Genomic DNA, 21,689 nt, shown 5'->3' with positions numbered 1-21,689 from the left:
AGGCTAGAGGGATTGTGGTGACAGGAGGCTGATAAAGTTGCATAATGAGGTGCTTGATACTTTGTATTCTTCACCATTTATCATTAGGGTGATCAAATCAAGGGGTATGAGACGGGTGGGGTGCGTAGTACACACGGGGGAGATAATTAATGTTTACGCAGTTTTGGTTCAAAAATCTTAAGGGAATAGACCAGTCGGAATAAATAGGCATACATTTGTCGTCCTCATTATGGAGGCAGTAAGCACCCCTGACACATCGGCTACTTTCTACGAGACTACACGACGCAACATCCCGGATGACAGCAATCTTCATACTCGCCGCCTTCAGATTTTGAAATCTCATTAGTTGAAAAGAATGTTGAAGGACGTTGTCGTGGCCATATTCCACATTTTCGCTAGATGAACTAAGGAAATTCACGAAGAGCTTCAATATAATCGGTCTATCGGCCAGGATTTTAACTCGAGACCTAACGAATACAAATAGCTAACCGCTCGACTGAGACGTGGCATTAGATGAATGTAAATGGCCAGCTTTATGCTCCAGTAGCAGTAGATCAGTTTAATGGGTACCATGGTTCTTTCTTGAGGGTAAAGCAGTTGAGGGCGCGAAGCTAACCACTTACATCCATCTAATGTCGAGGTTAAGAATGTTTGGAGCTATCTCTCCACTAGCCAGTACGATTGGATGGCGTGGTGATTAGTTAAGCACCAGGGAGAACTTATCCAGATGTTGCTTTATTGTTACAGAATTCACGGCTGGAAGTCTCTGCTATCTTTTATCTGTATCTCAGTAGCGAGGTGCTGGTTTATGCTGGGAGACTTCAACGACAGTGTGAGTAACAAACACATTCACTAAATACAAAAATATTGATAGTAATTTGCCTGTGCTCCACATAACTTCAGTACATGACAAAGAAACGGAAATATCAATTCACCTTGTGTGTATTCGTAGGATACTTTACGGATGTCGATTAAAAATTATGGTGGGATAAGAAAGGTAAGTTTGCTGATGCTGTGTGTTAAAACCGCTTAACAAAATTGCATTTCTCCGGTACTTACAAAGAAGCAGTTCAAAGTGGCTGTAGGTCTGAATGATTGCATTGGTACCATGAAGATAAAATTAACCTGGAAGTAAGTAAGAGTTGTATGAGGGTCATATTTGGAATTGATATAACAGTTGTTTCAGATTAATGTTTTGCAGAAGCTTATATTATGTAAGCCTAGACTTTTGTGGACATACTAGCTGAAAGAGAACTGTGCTATATTCCTCGAAAATTTATTTGCGTGTATCTTTTGACTGCGAAATGTAGTGTGCACATTTTTAGCCAGTTATTCTAAAGTCTTGTCAAACATACAGTGGAGTCCCAGTATCCTAGAATCACTACTAAAAGGAAAATGTGGTCAACAAATTATTTTTATTTTATTTTTCGAAGGATACACATCTGGGCCAATGTTTCTAAATCTACTTATCAAGATTCTGGTATCATATACTAAAACAAAATGAAACTAATTACTTTAAGAACTGTGTGATCTAGTTAGCAATTATATAAAGAGAACAAGAATGTCATGGGAAAACGAAGCTTTATTACGAAATTGTGTTAAAATTGCCAAATTTTATACTAACGTAAAACGTATCTGTGCAAAAGAAATATGGGTATTTTACATAGGTTGGACTGTTGTAGTGTAGGCCTAATATAAGCCTACTCCTGTTCTCTTTAGGATTTTAGACTGGGAGTTCTAAGATTATAACTCTTTATAGCTCAAATGATTTGTTCTTAGTTTTGTAATATGTAAAATGAATTCACATAGTGTGATATCCAGTAAGCATAACATGTCACTAAGATAAAAATATAAACTAGTTTGAGTCAGGGTGAATGAGATAAATTTACTGCATTTGCTAAATATGTGTACATCAAAGTAAAACATACCTTTTGTCTCCAGTTGCCTTTTGCTTGTAATGATGTTAACAATTTTGTTAGCACAGTAGTTGCACACAATAAGACGGAAATAATGTTCACGTTCTAATTTTAAATCTGTTTTCACGAAGTAATGAGAAAATCGAAGATGGAAGATTCGTAAAGTAAAATTATTCAATCTGTTACTTACATATGACGTCAGTGTAATTAGGTTCATCTCCTGTTACTGTCGTCATGCAAGTGTCCTAATGTCCCTAACCGGTGTCCGTGTCTGACGTTCCAGATTTCATACGGTCAAACTACATTGATTAGGACTATATAATGCATTAATTACGTTAATAAGAACCAGTATTAAGCATTATCTAAAACAGCTTTCTTTGCATTGTCATTTTATTAATATTTTAATAATTTAGAAAATTTCCGATTGTGATGGTACACTTGGTTTTCTAGAACAGGAAAATTCCAAGATTATCCCTGCCTGCAATGCATATTAAAATGCTGAATTATGTACACTTTTAAAACATACCTTGCTGGCAGTATTTTTGTTTAACTGTTATGCCGATTCGACAAAAAATAATCTTTATTTCAAGAACTAGATTTCCTAGTTGTTTACGCATTATCAAATCAATAATCGTCAACATTTTGAGCCACGGCGCTAAATTTTGAAAATTGTTTGGATGTCCATTATGAAGTGAAACTACGTGATGTAAAATACTTCTTGTTCTGTTTGTGACATAAATTCTTACGTTCGTCATTACTTTGATTTTGCGATCAATAAATTTACCAGAGTACATAATCACTAAGGATGATTCATCTTACTGTATGCTTGATCGAAAATACACGCAAAATTATTCGCAAACAACACACACTGAAATTATGAAGGTTTGTGCTAAAATAAACTTACCTTTTCTGAAATGCTGTAGAGGAATTGTGTGTCCTTAAATATAAGATTGCAGACATCTACGCACCAAATGTTATGTTTTACATAACAATTTTCTCTGTATTAAACGACTTGATTCTTATACATTTGTGGCGCCAGATGGCTCTGATGTGCTCGTACAACGTTTATTTTTATTTTCTTATTGTTCTTCCTCCACAATATCGACAATAAGAAGCCACCAACCACAAACCTCGACGCTGTTTTAGAATTGTTCGCTTGTTCACGCCCACCACACACTTAAGACAAGCGCCGGCATTCATAAGAATTTCAGTTGATTCTGTGATCTATGATTCACAAGTTACATTCGAACAATCAACGATATTTTCCGGAAAAAGAACACTAATTTGAAAGTATAATTCTAGCGCACGGAAAAAATGACGACTGTCTGTGGAGAGTTTAATATTTCTAGTGCTATTTTCATTGTTAGTAACTATGCGAGAGCGGCGTAAAGTAATTTATCATCACTGAAGAATAATACAGCTTTATGGAAACATGTTTAGCAAACTTGTGTCTGTAGTGTGACGGTGTGTGACGTGGTTGCATTGCATAATTTTATTCAGAATAAATCTTTGAGGTATTTCGTTCGGTACATGTTTTATGGCCTTCAATAAGTTTTATCCGGTATTTGTAAAAGCTTAGCCAAGATGTACGTATATCTCCTAGCAATGCATTAAATCTGCGGTAAACCGTGTTTTATGGAATCCAAACGTGCTATGCCATGTTTACAAGAACCCGCCACTGGTGAGATAAACGAAGCCAGTCACACTCTGTTTCTTTAATCTTATTTTTATTATTATTTTTAATCTTATTCTCCCATCTTTCTTTCCTTGTGGTCTTTCATCTAAAATGTTGCATGCGTTTCTCACCTCTATTCTGTATAGTGAATTTTGCATTATTTTAGCATTAAATTGAAGCGAAGAGCTTTGATTTTAAGTTAAATCATGTATAAGGTTTGCGTATCACATATCTCGTAGGAGGGCTTGTAATACTCGAAAGTAGCAATGCCATATGCACAGCAGTTTCATAACATATGAGTGACAGTACTATATTCTTCCTTCCATGTCCGGAATATGTCACTGGCATTAGCATACAATACGAGGAAATTGAAATTTGTATATTGGAGGGTAATACTAAACCGAATCTTAAAATAAATGGGTTGTGAGGGTGTAAACTGGGTTCATCTGGTTCAGTAACGAATTATTGAGAAGACGATAATGAATCTTATGTTCTATAAAAGGTGAGGAATTTATTGACTAGTGTAGCGACTATTAAGGTCTCAAGAAAGACTCTGTTCCATGGATTTACAAATTAATAGGTAAGAGTATTTTCAAAAACTCTTTATGGCGTATTTCTATAAATTCTCTTTCTTAAAACGTGAAAGAAATTAATCACACACTTTTCATTATGACGTCATGAAACAGCGTTGCCTTTACAAAACTATGTTTAGCATTTACACAAACCTATCAGATGTTTTGAGATGACATTCACACGTAATTTATATTATATTTGCATGTAGAATAAGTTTTGCACATTTATTCTGTTTTCTGAGGAATCGTGTATGTAATGTCAAATATATTTTTAAGTCTCTCTATAGTAAATTAATATTTTAGAACTCGCCACAGTATTTGAAGAAAATACTGAAGCATTGGCTGTCACCCTTCCCTTCTGCGTGTGGTCCTAAAATAACAGAAGTGGTTTTATTTCATGACATCGCAAATTTTATTGTCAAGGAATAAATTTACATTTTGATACATATATAGTTCAAATTGCTCACTTGCTAGAACTTCTGTATCACTTGACGGTGGTACGCGGTTCAAATATCGGTTAGCAAACTAATTTTGAGGTTTTTGTAGTTTTCCTCTGTTCCAGGCGGTGGCAAGTCTTAGGTAATGGCAAAAGCACTCTTAACGGTTTTTTCTACGTAATTCACAACGATTAATTAAATTTGTCTCCTTTGTCGTTTTTTGATAATTTTGTCGTTCAGTAATCTCAGAAACACAAGAATTGTTCAAGAAATTAAATTTCATTGCTGAATCTAGTGATTATGTAGATAGACTTACCTGAAGCTTGTCGAGAGAAGACCCATGTTTCAAAAATATTCCCATTCTGATGGCGGAGTACTTACAGTTTGCCAGTGGAAGTTTCAAGTAGATGTGAAATCCACTTCGATAACGCAGGATTTTTTACGAATTCTTTATTACACTAAACTATATTCGGAAGTTAATTTTATACGGATCTGTAAAAATAACGAGTACACATTTAATTCCGGCCTATTTCGAAGAAAGGAGGCCTTAAACATGATGTTGTGAGATATGATGTTTACTCGACAGACTGTGTTAGATATTAATATTCTGTGTTGCGTGCAGTCTTTTGTTATATAGCAGCGTTTCAAAGGAATATGTTGCCTTCATCTTCAGGGCTGCAGGTGTCACTCCTATACCAGAAGACGAAGGCAGCATTCTCCTCCTAAATAATGGAATAAAACCTCAAGACTACGTGGCCCAACAATGCAGAAAATCATAATTTAAAGTAGATGGGTCACAGAGATGTTCCGGTTCTAGAAATAATTGTCAGATGTTCAAGTAATCACAGTGGGAAGTTTCTCGCCGTTAGGTCCCTTAATTTTCTGTAGAATTCACCACAAGTTTAAGGCTTAAAACACTTTGAAACTACATTGTTAGATTTTTCGAGATAACATTCCCTCAACCGTAACGGAAGTTTTCGCGTGATTAAATAGAATCGTGGAACACTGACGGTCTTACGGATTCACAGAATGAAGCACCGAAGTAACAGAATTTGTAGAGAAAACTTCATCTCTTATTTTAAGATAGATTAAAAACACTGGGTACTTTTGCCCGATGAAGTGTGCACTTGTGATTGGGGTCCGTCGTGTTGAGCGCTTCTAATACTTGTTCGCTGCGGAGGGGCGGGAGGGCGTTCCGAAATACCCAGGTCTCTCTTCAGGGTCGGGATATGTCGCTAACCTTCAGGTGGGCTTGACGTAACAGTGGCGTATGTTAAGAGCCTCCTGTTGCTATTGGAGGTTTTGTTGACGCCGGTCTTGTCAGAAAGACAACGCGTTGAGTGATACGAGCTACTGTTACATGTTCATTCGATAAAGCAGTATCAATTCATAGACACTGATTAATACCACTAGATTAATTAAAGTAAGAGTCAGGTGGACCAATTGTGGAGCACGCATAAATAACAAATGCAGGTTAAAATGTTATTTTTGTTGACGCTTCATATAAATTTTGTTAGAGATCAAGGGGTAGATCAGAGTGAATACAGTTTCTTGTGGCTGTGTTTTCGGTATCACTGCCTCCGTTGCCGCGACTTCTAGTCCTACCGGCACAGACACCAGATGTCCACACTCTTAAAATGAATTTTTGGTAAAACGTTTGGGAATATATAAACTGGAGTAAATTCGGCCGAGACCATGTTATTTTAAGTCGTACCAATTATACTAAATCGATTCTCGAAAGGGGTTATTTAGAAGTAACTGCGTGTCGTAAGGTAACTCGAACAGGTATCTGTAGATATAAAGGTGCTGAGTGCGTTCTGGTACCGATCGCTTCTCACTGACTGATCATAATTCCGACACAATATCTTTAACTTTTGTCGAAGTTCTCAGTGTGTTACGGTACACATTTTGGACAAACCGATTGTAGTGTGCGTCTAAATACACAGTGGACCAATGAACTGGAATACACGAAGATTTGCTACAACTAAAATAAAAGTTTGCTACTGGACAACCCTGAGCCACTTCACTTATGGACACACACTGATTCATTTTAGTACCAACGTCACATTCTTATCGGGTCTTCATAGTTTCTGTTATGCACCGCATGTTTCAAACTGCTCATAACACATACAACTGCACTCCTGTCACATCCAGTAACTGTTTCCTTGCCTAGAATTCTCATAAATCGTATCCATCCGCGACTTAGAACCTGGCGCCTACATACATCCGGGCTCCGGATTCGATCCCAAGGCTGCTCCAAAAATAATGACGCATTGTGTTACTTCTGTAGTTGAAATGCTGACGTGGTTTGTAAGTAATGTTTTCCATGGGCCTACTGCAAACTATAAACAATTTTCACTTGTCAACCGGACATCTTGTCATCAAGACGTGACTCTTCATCAACTTACGGAGGAAGAAATCTGCCTCCAGATATGATCTAGGATGTAGCTGCGAAGTGAGCTGGCACGTTTTAAATTGTCACGAAGTGCTTCGGACTTAGACGGATTGTTTAGCACGATCTAAACTACTAATTTGTGCATACAAATTTTTGTACGAAAACAAAGCAAGAAACCACTTCCTTTGGTATTAAAATAGGGTGTGGGGTTGTGAATTGGATTATGCTTATCCCGTTTCAAATCAAGATGTCTGACAGTTGCTTTTAATTTTTTGTTCATTCCCCGAACCTAGGTGAGGTTTCAAGTTGTCAGTGCAATGCGTATGAAGATAGCTGCCTTCTGGGTTGTTGCACCGTGCAGCCTGGTAGATATCGACTTTTGACGTTGAGACGTGTAAGTAAGCAACTCTGAAACGTCGGTTAATTTCAACGAGCCTACATGATGCAACATTCTAGATGACGGTAATCTTCAAAATTTTGGAATGCTGGAGAATGTTGTGACTTCAAATGAATATTATGTGTTGCCAACATCATTTAAAATTTTATATTTCGACTTTCACGAGAACAGAATATTTCTAATGTTTGTATATAGTTTACGGTGATGTAATCCTTGAGTAGATCTAGCGATGAAAACTAATTGTAAGTGTTGCTACATACTTTTATTTCTTTGAATGCAGATTACATCGCAAAAAATGCTAAATAGAAATGATAGATATTATACAGATATAAAATGTTGCCTTTTAATCACGAGCAGTTGTATCTTAAACCAGTTAATATAAGATGCGCTGACTCCACATTTATTTTCGAAAACATCTGTGGGTTTTGATTTCAGCTTCACTTGTTATAGCAGTTATACATGCAGTACTATTATACTATTATGAACTGATGTGTTTTTCGCCTAGCAACAGAACCCCACTATAAAATTAAATCTAAATTCCTTCAGTAGCTTTGGAGATGAAACGTGAACAAACAGACAAACATGAACCACTTCTTCTTCTCCATTATGTTTTTTTTTAAATTACTTGTGAAGACTGTTCAACAACAGCTGTTCATTCCTGGGAACAACATGAAACTTGTAAATCGACGTGGGCGCAAATACCCGAATCATGAAACTCCAAGGGACAGTACGTACAGTTACCACTGCAATTTATAAAGCTAACAATGTTTATTTACATTATTAACTAATGCTTTTAACAATAACCTTATCACTTTTATTTTTAACTGTATTGGTAATTCTAAAAGTCATATTAGTGATATTTTACTCAACTTAAAACGTGAAGAATCAAATAATGGTCAATTGTTTATAGTCGCGGGGGATTTATGCTTCTGACACTCCGATGTCAAGGTACTTGTACCACTCTTACGTTACCTTGAACGAGTCTTCTAGTCGGGATTTCCCTGTGCAATGCGAGGAATGTGGGAACAAGCCTAGCTTCATAATGGTTTCTTCAAGGAGCCTTCGTATTTGACTATTTGATGGTCTTTTCGGTCGAGAATGAGGAAGAGTGTGATCCAGAACATGTTCTTAGAAATTCCATTAGAGTGTTGATACTAGCGATTAGTCATTCATGCAGGCGGCCGTCTACTGGATGTGAAAGCGTGGATAGAGCCCGACCCAAGGAAGACAGATTCTGCGAGGCAAGTGATTGTCGATATTCAGATATCGTTTTTGGTTTTGTGGGTTGTAAAGACTTGTGGACTTATCGGTAGATACTAGTCTCCTGCCTCCAGTCCTGAAGATGGAGTCAATGAGTTCCTTTGAAACGTTAATATCTGCCAACACTGGCATATTCACTGTCGTGAGAATCTCAGATCCTGAGATATGCTGCGATGCGTAATGCTTGAGGAACGTGTACGATTGCAGGCTAAATCCTCTAATTAAGCTGCAACTAGGCCTATTTATTTACACTTGCTAATTGTTTCACTGATGTTATCCACACTTATCATCGGATAATGTATAAATTCTTTAGTCAACCACCTAACTCCATGGAGCAGAGTCCCTTTTTGAGAAGCTGATAATAGCTCGGCTGGTGAATAAATCTTGCGTGTCTGCGGAATTATGAGGTACCATTACAAATTTTGCTAGAATCCGTGTGTTCCATTCAATTAAATATCTAATTTGCGGACATCCCTAATCTTGTATTCTGAATCGAAGTTGACGTTTAGATAATTCAAAAGGAACTAAAGTGTTTGAAGCATATTAAAAAAATACTCGGCTCTTGCATTAACATCGAAAATAATGTTACTGTCTTGTTTCAGCATTGAAATCTGAAATCTGCACGTTTCTCGCTGCATTATATCTTCTAGACTGGCCAGTGCCTACACAATTACAATTTCTATTCTGTTTGATAATTGCCAAGATAGTTGAGCCTGTAAAGTGGTTGACTTGGATGTGGAAGGCAGGTGTTAAGCTTCCTGGCAGGAGCCGGGACTTCTGCCTTCGCCAACACATTCAGGCAGTTTCTGTGGCCACTTGGACTCCTGTCCAGTCACTACTGGGAGCTACTTTCTGGGCACAAGCAACCTAAGAGTAAATTGAGCAAATACGTTAAGTTGTTACAAAAGGCGAGAAGTTTCTTGACTAGTTGAGCATGTAGCGCGCATGGATGGGACAAGAGGTGTGCACCGGGTACTAGTTGGGAAACCTGAAGGGAAGAGACCGCTGAGGAGACCTAGACGTAGATGGGAGGATAATCTCAGGCGGGATCTATGGGAGATAGGAGTCGAAGGAGAATGGATTTTGTTGGCCCAGAACAGAGTCCGGTGGAGGGCTTTGGTTAATTCGGTGATGAACCTTCGGGTTCGGTAAGCCATCTAGTTAGTTAGTTGAGCGATTAGTAGGTTCTGAAGAAGGACTGTGCTGTATGGAGTTAGTTTACGGTGATTAGACGACTGCAAAACGATTCAAAATTACTGTTCAGTACACCAAACTACCCTCATGGGGGATTTTCTCTGCAGTAGCTACATTCGAAGTAGCCTGTAGGCTTCTGTTTTTCTCTGGTTTCCAGTTGAGTCAGTAGACAGCGCCAGTAAGCGGCAAGGACTTCTCTGTGCTCTGTTCTAGGTGAAGGTCGTTCTATTCCTGTACGTTGGTTGTCATAGCAACTGTCAACACAGAACGGAGGACATGTATGATTATGTGCGTACAATATAATGTTGGGCATTGTTCGGGTGATTTATTCTTTCTTATTCTTAGATTATTAAACGGCACTTTCAATAGTTCAGATAAAAAAACATCAATTTTTGATGATTTTTGGCGCTTGTCTGAGTTAAGACGGTGCTATCACAGCATTTGTATGAAGGAGCTGGGGACAACTACGAAAATATGTCAGGATAGCTGAGATTTGAACCTGGGACCTCTCCCAAGTCTATTGTAAACGTCCAACGCAATTTTCAACGTGCACAAACATTCGAGGCAAAGATCGAAAACTGAGTTAAGTGCCATGATTCTGAGTCTCACATTAAATTAGGCATTAAACTTGAAAGGCGGGGGATCTTTTGACCACCTGAGAGTATTATCAATTTCTCAAGAAGTGCTCTTCTGCGTGGAGTTAGCATTAGTGCTGTGCGATACTTAATTTTACTGTTGCTAGTGTCATTGTCGTTATTTGGTATATTGTTGATGAGAAGTTGAACAAGTTGCCGGCAGTTCGCTGGAGCCAGTGAGTCGCCCGACCTTGCTAGGCGGCAGATCCGGCCTTCACTACAGAGAGGCACGCGAAGAATGTGACAGTCGCCCCCATTACCCCGGCCCATCCTCGCACTTGCTATATATGGCGTTGAGGGGTGGGGGTCGGTACAGCAGTAGACCAATCTGCCGGCAGATCGCCCATTTCCTCGGAATAATTCAGATTTATAGCAATTTGTAATAACATGTTAACTTTTAAACATTTTGGACATAGTGTAATAATACATTAATTTATTTTGAAAACGGCTTTCAGCTAGAATTTTAATTATTTCATTCCTTGTTATAACGGAAAGGAGATCACATTTATAAATTAAACAGTAAATTATTTTTAATCAAGAAATACTGACACTCGAACTGCATTGTCGGTTTCCGGATATATATTAGAATTTTTAGTATGATTTGAGGTTTTCACAGCGGTGAGTATGAAGATTTCTATCTTCTGGGTTGTTGCGCTATGTAGATGAATCACCCTGATGACGGAGGCAGTATGACCTCTGAAACGTTGGTAAACATCTACCAGACTACACAGTGCAACAACCCAGAAGACAGAAATCTTCATACTCATCGCCCTGATGATGGAGGCAGTATGACCTCTGAAACGTTGGTAAACATCTACCAGACTACACAGCGCAACAACCCAGAAGACAGAAATCTTCATAGAAATTTTTGCCTCTAGAATACAAGTAAGTTACGTATCAGTTGCTGAAAAATTCTGGGACAGAATTTTTTTTTGTGTGTTATTAAACGGCAAATCCATGCACAAAAGCCACTGATCTACCTATTATCTTGCTGACCTGAACTCTCACCAGAAATAGAAATTTTCAGCATAACAGCGTTATCCCATATTAAGCATTAAGGCCAATGAGCCTTTAAGTGGTCTTATATTATTGGCTACTTTTCCATAACCATATAAGCGACATCTTCATCCGAAACAAAATGCAAGGAATGAACACGTTTCCCGATCAGTGCAAGTGTTTTCAGCCAAGGAGAGTACTTGGTAAGCCTGAAACGAGGGACTTTGAAAACAATTACGATGAGCATAATGTAGGTATGAGACGAGGAAAATTTGTAGTTGTCGCTACACACATCCCCTCCAGGATACGTACTACACACTTCCTTTTAGTTTCCGTTGCTGCTAACAGTCGAGTCATTCCATTGAGTGGCGTGGATTCATTCACAATTAGGAAGAGGTAACGCTCTTACGCACCTTTAGGACATTTTGATTCTGAACACGTTTCTTGTCTCTGATGAATATCGTGTTGTATTTCAGTAAAGTTCGCATACATACTCTTAATGCAAGAATGGGAAAATTTCAAGGTAAAATACTAATGACATACGTTGAATTCTAGAGTGACGTTAAACTTATTTAGGGTAGTTGGTCACTTGAGTAAGCTGAAACTCGCTGGAAAGATTTCAGTATTGTTGTAACTTGGAACTTTGAGAAAATTCAATGATACGATAACTTAAAACGTACCGAAAAGAATTCATTGGTAGAGAAATGTGATATTTGTTTCATATTCGAGGTTGTCGCGGTGGTGAAGAGACTTTTCGAGACGTGGCATAACTTTATGTTGAGCTTTATATAGACATAATTCTGCCAGTCGGTAATTAATTAAAGATTTAATGTGGGAAGTTCACACATCCACAGAAATGTAGACGAGGATGCAACACTCACAACTGTTTCTTCTTCTTCTTCTTCTTCTTCTTCTTCATTTTCAGGGCCTGTACTTAGAATCTCGTTCTACCTCCGCAACCTATTCTCATGTTTATTATTAGGCCCACGAGTTTTCTTGCAATAAATATATAATTTTAAAGTATTTAATTTAGATAATTTAAAACAAAAAAATGAACTATTTTTTATCTTTATTGTAACTTGCGAGTTTTATTGTTGACAGTGATAGATATTCAGTACGAAATTACGAAAGATGGAATTATATATTTTATTCTACTGGCACTGTTAAATAACAGGCAGATCAGAGCAGAAGATTGTTTGTAAACGAGATATTTCGTCAGTACGAACAACCGATGTCTTGAAGTAAATACGTAACACTTGGCTTAAAATGAAGATGCATGCTCTGTAATAATGATTATTAGGAAGTATAAAAAGATAGGAAGGAGCGTGTAACATGCGGGGGATTGAATAATACGGATAGAATGCAGCTCGGCCTGACCTCCAGACTCGCCGGAGTGTCCACAATGACGCCTGTCTCTCTCCTCCCACCCTTCCTTAATTCTTAATGTAGGCCTATTTATGGTTTTTTATCTCCAATTCCGTCTTTATGTCTTTGTTGTCATGTATGTTTGAGAAGCTGTGCTGTGTATACATACAATTACATATGTGTTTAAGTTGGAATGTTTATATGCATGCCAATCTGCAAGAGTCGAAAGTTACTACATAATAGACCTCAAGGCTTTATGGTAGCTAAGGAATGTTTAAATATTTCGTCAGCTTGATCATGATGCTTTTTTTAAAACTGGCCTTAAGATATCTGCTGAGTTAATGAACAGGATTTGCTGTATTAGGGAGTTGCCCTGTTGTGTCGTTATTGAGGTTCACGTGGATCTTGCTATGTCTCCCTGAAATTGTTCCACTACGCTACTGTGAATTTGAATTACGGGTTTTCATAACTAATATTGCTCATTTGGTGTTTATGTTGCAGGTACATGTTGTTGCGGATACACATATATTTTTGGTAAAATATTTAAAACAGTATTTTAAGTAACTTTTGATGTTTGGGTATGTTAGCCGTCAGAAGCGGAAAGTTTATGTTAACTGTGTTAAGCCGCCTATCACCTTCAAAAAGAAAAGTCTTACTGAAGTGGTTGAGTGGTACTCCACAGACGCAGTAGATCCGATCAGATAAAATGCATTGTTAGGCACGAATTTTTAGCATATCTGTAAAGTATTTTAATCAGCGTGAATAATTGATAATTATATAAAAATATTTAATTTAGAAGCTCGTCTCGCTACACTGCGCCTACGGCCACTTAGAAATGGCCCCAATCGTAAAGCAAGTTAAGTAATTGCCTAAACAGCACTAAACAGTTAAGGCCATGTGTAACATTTCGTTGCACGCTGGTTCCCGCGTTGATGAGTTGTTAGCCTCCCGCCCGCCCAACCTTCAAACTGAAGAACCGCTTGTCGGCTGCCCTCTGCTGTTCATTCAGGAAATTCGTATAAACCCTCCGTATCTGGAGACTTCCTCTTTGCTCAATCTAAGAACACGCCATACAGTGAAATGCGTCTTGCAGCTGAACTAAAAATGTTGTTTTATGTTCGTTTTTGTTATTGGCTTCTTGCTGTTGGCAAACACGTAAATAAATTAATTGAATTGAATTGAAAACCCCTGCAGCAAAGAGTTTTCAGTATTTGTCTTCATCAAAATACCGAAGCTTTACTTGACAGCACTCACGAAGCTGCTTGTGAAGACGGAAGCAGGTAGGCACGTTACGTTGTCCTACCGGCCAGCCGACGCCGCTGGTGTGCAACATAAACTCAATCTCTCCCTCTCCAATCATATCTTTTCTCTCTTCTTTGTTATTTCGCCTCCTTCTCTTCTTCGTTGTCCACTCACGCAGAGTTTTGAAGCAGCAAAAAGTCTTGACTTGCTATTTCACATAATAATTATTGAAATATGAAAACGTGTTCTGTGAGCAACTTGCGTCACAGAATACGTAATTAAAATAAAAATAGCAGAAATGCTGCAGGAACTGGAAAAAAGTGGAAAGGGATGCTGCTTGCTGGGGTACGCCAAACTTCGAAAGGTGTTCCTTAATGTGATGTAAGATGTGTATAGTTCCAGGTAACGTTATTTCTAATGTCTTTCTGCTGTCACTGACAGTATATCACGAAACACAGCGGCCGAGTCATTAACACTCTTTTCGTATCCTGTATTGAAGATCTTCACATAGCGGACAATCCAACAGGACTCACCGCCATGAAAATCGCAAATCCTTCATGTCCGCTATATTTTCGCCATCACATTGGCTGAATTTCTTCTCGAGGTCTAAAAAGGTTTGACTTAATTCATTACATTACCCTTCTTTTTCTACTGTTGGTTGTCTCTGGGCTCTTTTTGTTGCAGAATATTTTTGTGCTGTTGGGAACTTTTACATTCGCATTAATCTGAAGCAGTAAATGTATAAACACAATGTTTTGTGTTCTACCCGACAAATTCTGTGAAACGTAAGGTAATTTAATTTTGCTAAGTTAGCGATCGTGCATTGATGGTACTCCATGGTATCTTCTGTCCAAAGATGGCGTTGAAGGCAGCTCCAGCACATCTTTGGAATCGATTTTTCAGCTGCGCGAGTATTTCATAGTTGTGGTAGGCTACGTCTGTAAATAGAAGCTAGTTAAAAACGGGACAGTTTACGCAAGCGAAGAAAATGAATTTTCTTCATTATTAAGACGTGAAAATGAAATCAGTATAGCTACATTGCTATTTTGCTGTATTCTGATTTAAATAAACACCTGTGACTTCATTGCTATATTTATTATACGCTAGGACGTCAAAATGACATTGCCTATGAGTGAAGTATTCACTTCGTTCCAAGATTATCTCAATACAGAGCAAGAATTACGTGAGGTTAGCATACTTATTGGTTTGTTACATTTTGTGTATAAAGTATGAGGTTTTCTAAAGACCTTTCCGTTGCATATATTATGTAGTGTGAATTATAGAATAATTACTGAATAATTTACATTGGAAAGTGCGGAAGGAAGTGGTCGTGGCCTAATTTAAGGTGTATTCCGGTATTTGCCCGAAAGGACTGCAGGCACCTCAGTTATGATTTCTGGTCTTCAGACCGAGATTTCAACCAGAAACAAAAAAATATGAAACGGGAGTGATAACCACTTTATGCTTGGTGATTAAGAGTTATGAACCCAGTATAAAAGAGGAATGAGCATATGTTATTTGTTTATTTTTTATACAGGAAATTCGGAACATCGTGAAAGATATTGAACAAACAGCCAGAGAAATTCTGACAACACTTCAGAGCATTCACCATGAAGGTGGCATACAGGAGAGTAAGTGTGCTTTCTTCAGTTTAGTAATTGGTGTATTCATCTTCCATACTAGTTCTGTAGAGTCTCAACTGATTTTACTATTATTCCCTTGTCAGGGAAGTTAAAAATATATCTCTGATTGATGAATATCAACCCATACTTGTACCTGGATTGTTACTTGCATGGGCTTGCAGTGTGAGTGATAATTGGTACTAAACAAAAATGGTAATGGAAGATATTAAGCTATATTTTATGTTGTAGAAGAAATTTGCAATAAGAAAAAATTTTAAATTATATTTTTCTTTTCCAGTATAGGCCTTATGGTCTGTTATGGCCATTACATAACAGTTTCCGTCCATCTTTTGAGGGTTAAGCACAAACATCTCTTTCCTTTTGGTTGATATCCAAAAATAATTTTTGGTATCCTGCTTGAAATTATTCTGAGTGCGTTCTTTCTGGTTTTCTGAATACTGTATTATAAAATCTATTATTGGTGTAATGTGTAGTTGCTTTTCCAAATTGTCCATAAGTTCTTCATTTCGTTTGTGATCAAAAAGTATGTAACCCACAGTTCTTGTTATGAAACATATTTCTGCTGATATTAATCTTTTTCAATCATTACTTCAGATAGTCCATGATTCAGTACCATAAGTGAGAATTGATTTAAATTTTAATACTCAGGTTTAATGATGGTAATGTGGTTGAATAGTGTTATAGATAAAGTGATATAAGCATATGTTAGAAATAAATATTATACAAATACCATTGTGTCATTATATGTCTAAACATGATAAGTTCAAATAATATGTATCATGGTATAGTGCCTGATAACAACAACATTTTAAACATACCTCACTGTGTTGTTATGAAATATTGCAGTGTGTTGACTGACATTAATATATGTACACTTATCTGAATGCAATTTAAGACATATGCAACAGTCGCAGTTTGAACACATTATGATGCTTTGGTTACAACATTACAACAACAACAACAACAAAGTGGAACATTTTTTTTGTTTCTCATCCTATACATTCAATGTTTAAACACACTTGGCTCTTGCAGTTTAGAATTAATTAGATACTTTGAACCTGATAAATGTGCACAGGCTCATTGAATAGGATTCAGGAAGGCCTCTATCATTATGCAGTAGCAGCAGCAGGCAATACAAAAGTATGCAGACAATCATCCATGCCATGACCAGGATTTCAGTACATGATCCCAGTATTTACTGCTGCTAAGACTAGCTGAATATTTAAGTAACTGAATATAATGTAACCATAAAGATCTTAAAGTGGTCAAATTTAACACAGGTATCAGTTAACCTATATTAATGGCACTTCTTAGTCCCCGCTAGCTGTCAGAAAGCAAGAACATTATTTGGTGGCATCAAAGAGGGCTACAAGAAGTTAGCAGAAAAGATACCAGCAGACCATTATTATCGGTATCATGATCACTGGCGATTTGTGAGCCAGCGTGCTGCATTTCTTGCTTCACTCACCATCTACCTGGAATCGGGGCAACTAGCATCCAGGGAAACTGTTGCAGAAATCATGGGAGGTAGGTTCATAGGAACTTACTGCTCAGGTTATTCCAGAAGTTACTTCCCATTCATATATTTGACATATTGTATTTGTACAGTTGATGAACATTTACCTTCACATTCCATGGTCAGTGATAATCAAAAACAGTATAGATTCTGTATGATCTGTTGTGATGTGTTTTAGGATCTCCTTTTACACTTTGTGATATGTTAGCAGGTCACAAGCACCTTACACAAGACTGTGTTCCATTTTTACAGTGAAAGTTCAGAGAGATGAAGGATTTCATCTGGACTTGGAAGACTATCTCATGGGTCTACTGCAGCTTTCATCAGAGATGGTATCTTCTCTCTGATTATAACTTAGTTTCGAAAGAGTAAAATGTGGGAAAAGACCAAAGACCACCCTGCTCTGTTTGTATTCTATAAGAATGCAATTAAATTTTAGAAATATTATTAGGTGATGGAACTAAACTATTATTGTGAAGTCATAAAGAGTTGCTAAATTCATGCTCTTTACTTATATGAATGCATTATGTAAAGCATAAAATTAATGTGGTCATAATCATTTTACTAGCTGTATGGTTTAATACTGAATTTGAAATGTTGGTAGTTACTATGTTGATAAAAAGATACTCTTCATTTTATGAAGCCATAAGGTTCACCATGTTCACAAAAGCCCACCGTTGGACTCCATCCTGAGGTAGCTGAAACAAGTCCACACCTCCACACTATTTTTCTTAGAGCCATTTTAATGTTATTCCATCTATATCCAATTGACCCAAGTGTGTTTACCTTCAGAATTTCCTTACCAAAATTCTGTATGCCCCTCCCATTTTATCCTCCTAGAATTAGCACTGTAGTAATATTAGGTGGAGGAATGTAAATTCTGGAGCACCTGATTAAAAGTATTTCTCTGAAGGCTTTCTTCCCATTAAACTGTCTTTGCCATCTCTCGAAACTTGCATTACAGTTTCTTTGTTTGAATAATTTTAGGTTTCTCTTTATGCCATTTGTTGAAATCCTTTTTATTTTTGTTTTAACCATTTCAAAAAAAATTCTTGCAGAAGGCTTAAAATTTGATCAAAATAAACTTCTGTTGTTCACATCATACTCCAATTGACCCTTTTATGTTCTTAAGCATTGAAACATGGTATACAGTTTCCCCCATGTTATGTCTTTGTTTATACTCTATCTCTTAAGACTTCATATCTTTAAGTTTTGCCAACCACCCAGTTGATAAAATTGAGTTAATAAACCGCAAGGAATTGTTGAAGTTGATCTAATTCAAAAGTATATTTATTAGATTTCAGAGTCTGATCATATTGATCACAGTCATTCTGTCTTGTCACCAAACAATACTTATCATTTTTAAATCAGTCAGTTAATATCAGAATCATTTTGAATCCTATTCTTATCACCCCATCTTGTTCCAGATGTATTCTCATTTACAGTACTGATACGAAAACGTTTTTGGAGAAATTATAACTCTGTTGAAAACACCAGAGTAGTAATAAAAATGTAGCTGTAAGATGTTGGAATCTACTGTTGTCCTTATCTTTACCCATTATTATAAGAAATATGTTGGAAATTTTTTTATACTCGTAACTAGTTGAATCATAACCTACAAGAAACACCATAATAAGAGGCAAGTAGCTAAGTCAAAAGGATTAAGCTGTGTATTGATTCAAGATTGAATGTTTTATCCATGAACCCAAAGAGCAGGAATCAGTTATTATGGTCCTCATAAAAAGAACAAAGAATTGGAAATATCAGTGTTTCAGATATACAAAAAGCCAGCCCCTGTTGGAGTGCATTCAGAATTCATTTTCAAGCTCATGAATTACAACCTTAGCTTTAACAATTATTTGGGAACAAAATTAGTATTTAGATTTGTAATTATGATATATGGTTACTTTTGGATTGGAATTCATACTGCAGCCTGTCATTTAAAAAATATTTGTCCAATATTGTAGATAGACAAGTAATGTGTGGAATGGTTATGCTTGTTACAGTCACGATTTGCAGTGAACAGTGTCACTTGCGGTGATTATTCCCGTCCACTCCAAATCTCCAGGTTTGTAGCTGAACTAAATGCTGGGTTTCGTCTTCTGAATCTCAAGAATGATTCTCTTCGAAAACGCTTTGATGCCTTGAAGTATGATGTGAAGAAGATAGAGGAGGTGGTTTATGACCTCACAATACGAGGTCTTAAACCTGAAACGAGTAGCACCAATCTCATGGGTGAAGGAGATATTTCAGAGAAAGCCTAACTGTACCTGGAAATATCAGCAAAGTATGTTTTCAAGGTGACTGTACTATGATATGTTCATTAAAATGATTTTTTTTTGTATCAAGACAAAATGTTGATAAATATTATAGACCATGTTTGGAGAGGTCTTGTGTTTGAAACTCAGCCTGGGGACTACCTATCTTTTTTGGTTTTCCTTAGTCTTTCCAGACAAATTCTGAGGTAATACAGTGCAATCTCAGTATAATGAGAATTTACTAAATTTGGACAAATTCTCATTCTAATTGGTACTGATAATATTTAAAAACAGTTAAGACACATGATCTTCCAGCCTGCCTCGTAACTTCTAGTTACGTGCCACAATATGGTACTAAGATTTAAAAATCTTTGTGCACTTAGATTAGTATTTATTCATTGTTCAAGTGGTTATGAAGGTATGAAAATAATTAAGAATAATTCAACATTCTCAGCTTCTTGAGCATTATCTGAATCAAATAGTTAGATTCTCATATTTACAACTGACCACATATTAGGATCACTTCTGTTCAAACAGGAAGTCCCATGCCCCATCTACTGCATGCCTATAAGTCCAGCCCACAGTTTACCCATAATTTGCTGCACATAGCTTATGAACATATATATGCTACATTACAGACTGGTTCTATGCTCTATGATTGGAATAACCCAACTTCACGTGGACATATTACTGCAAGCTTCATACTGAAGTTTGAGCACTTTTGTTTCATTGCCATAATTAGGACTGAACACTGTTTAACTTAAACAGCACAAAGCAAAAATATGAAGTTATATTTACTGGCTGGCTACAAAATGAAACAAGTAGATGTTTCCAAATGTATTTGCCATAATGTGTGTTAAAAGAATGAGTGGCAGCCAGCTGCATCGCAAGTTGTGCTTTGTTGTGACATCAGCCATTTCAGGTTCAGCCATGCACCTGGGCGGATCATGTAAACACGTGTTGTCAGAAGATGCATGTTGCTTCTTCCTGTGACAATAATAATCTGGAACCACCCAGTGATAGTTTGCTGTTATCATGTTGCCATGCAGACCAGAGCAGAAGACAGAAATATCACTCCTGTTACATTTTTTGTAGTTATTGACCTTATGTCAAAGAGCAGTATGACCATTGCTGCCTCCATCATCAGGGAAATCAGCAGAGTTTGCCTTCTCTTTAGAAAACTGGTTCATATTTTCTGTCTATTATGATATGCATCTCATAAAATGTTGCATATTGTATAATAAATTCTATTAAAACTGAAATTTTCTGTCTTCTTCGAGTTGAATTGGAGACTAGCTGTGTGTGGCCATCTTATGACACAGAATCAGACTGAATGATAACAATCAGCAGAGATATAAATGGATCATCATTTCAGTCAGCTGTTTTAACTCATGTTAACTTAAAGACACTGAAAGTTGACTTCAGTCTGCTTTTTCTTCATTAAGCTGTTAAAAATGTTGGTATATGAGAAGATATAAAACTTCTTACAGGGTACCTTGGTATCTCTTGTCTATGTCTAGCAATATTTCAGTGGCTGGTTGGACAGGAAGATGGCCATATTTTCTCCAGAACCTGCGACAGAATGTGGGAAAAAATTAGGAATGGTAGAGCATATGAAAAAAAACGAATTTAAGTTGACAGCATCAGATTTAGAATGAAATTTACTGTAACTGATTATTTATTGCATACTGTGGCGGCATTCTCTCAACACGTGGTACATACACGAGTTAATAAACTTCCGCGACAGGACCACCATCTCAAAAGGCGGTGGTATGATCTTTTCATGTACTTCGTCATGCCACTACACAATGTACTTTCAGTATATACAAGGCTGTGGGATATACATTTACGGTTAGCTGCTCAACCTAGTTTCACCGAGTCGCAGAACTTAAATTTAAAATCATAAACATATATTTAAACATTGTAAATGAATAATATATTACCAGGAGAAACTTCCTGAAATAGTATATCTGGTACAATTGTTTCTAAGCACTTTGTTAACTTTGGAATATTGCTATAAACTGCTACGTAATAGGACTTTTCTTCTTCAGTTGTCGCCATTCTAATTTAAATATGAGTCAAATCAGATACTTCAGTCCCTTCGTAGTGGTAGTTGCGAGGAATGTTAATGTTTTGTTGGTGGACAGTTGAATGAAGAAGCAACAGACACGTTATTTTCCCCATATTC

General features: G+C 37.0%; 2 protein-coding genes and 1 long non-coding RNA gene across 5 annotated transcripts in view; 1 reads left to right on the top strand and 2 right to left on the bottom strand.

Annotated features, from left to right (window-relative positions):
* LOC110833106 (U-scoloptoxin(01)-Er1a) overlaps positions 1–1,105 on the bottom strand; it is a 35,456-nt gene extending 34,351 nt beyond the window's left edge. Inside the window, exon 1 of the mRNA XM_087344144.1 lies at positions 1,060–1,105. The gene's annotated coding sequence lies outside the window, so the exon portion shown is untranslated. The remainder of the gene's footprint in view (positions 1–1,059) is intronic.
* trsn (translin) lies at positions 794–19,630 on the top strand. 3 transcript variants are annotated; one of them, XM_087344131.1, is made up of 5 exons: positions 794–832; positions 15,622–15,715; positions 17,042–17,254; positions 17,496–17,575; positions 19,250–19,630. In XM_087344131.1, the coding sequence occupies exons 1-5, from the start codon at positions 809–811 to the stop codon at positions 19,505–19,507; spliced, it is 669 nt and encodes a 222-aa protein (XP_087200257.1). In that variant the 5' UTR covers positions 794–808; the 3' UTR covers positions 19,508–19,630. The 3 variants fall into 3 exon arrangements, with proteins under 3 accessions (XP_087200257.1, XP_087200253.1, XP_021926442.1); XM_087344127.1 differs by lacking the exon at positions 794–832 and adding an exon at positions 14,566–14,698; XM_022070750.2 differs by lacking the exon at positions 794–832 and adding an exon at positions 14,931–15,272.
* LOC110833109 (uncharacterized) lies at positions 17,295–21,568 on the bottom strand. Its single transcript, XR_002544128.2, has 2 exons — positions 21,445–21,568; positions 17,295–21,073 (listed from the first exon to the last, which is right to left on the bottom strand). It is a non-coding gene; the product is annotated as an uncharacterized LOC110833109 (long non-coding RNA).
* Between the last annotated feature and the right edge of the window lie 121 nt (positions 21,569–21,689).

The sequence above is a fragment of the Zootermopsis nevadensis genome, unplaced genomic scaffold, assembly GCF_977971745.1.
Source record: "Zootermopsis nevadensis isolate Lab colony 2312 unplaced genomic scaffold, Znev_1.0 Znev_ptg000001l, whole genome shotgun sequence".
NCBI classification, from domain to species: domain Eukaryota; kingdom Metazoa; phylum Arthropoda; class Insecta; order Blattodea; family Termopsidae; genus Zootermopsis; species Zootermopsis nevadensis.
The sequence above is the reverse complement of the archived record's forward strand: the minus strand, read 5'-3'. Positions and strand labels throughout refer to the sequence as shown.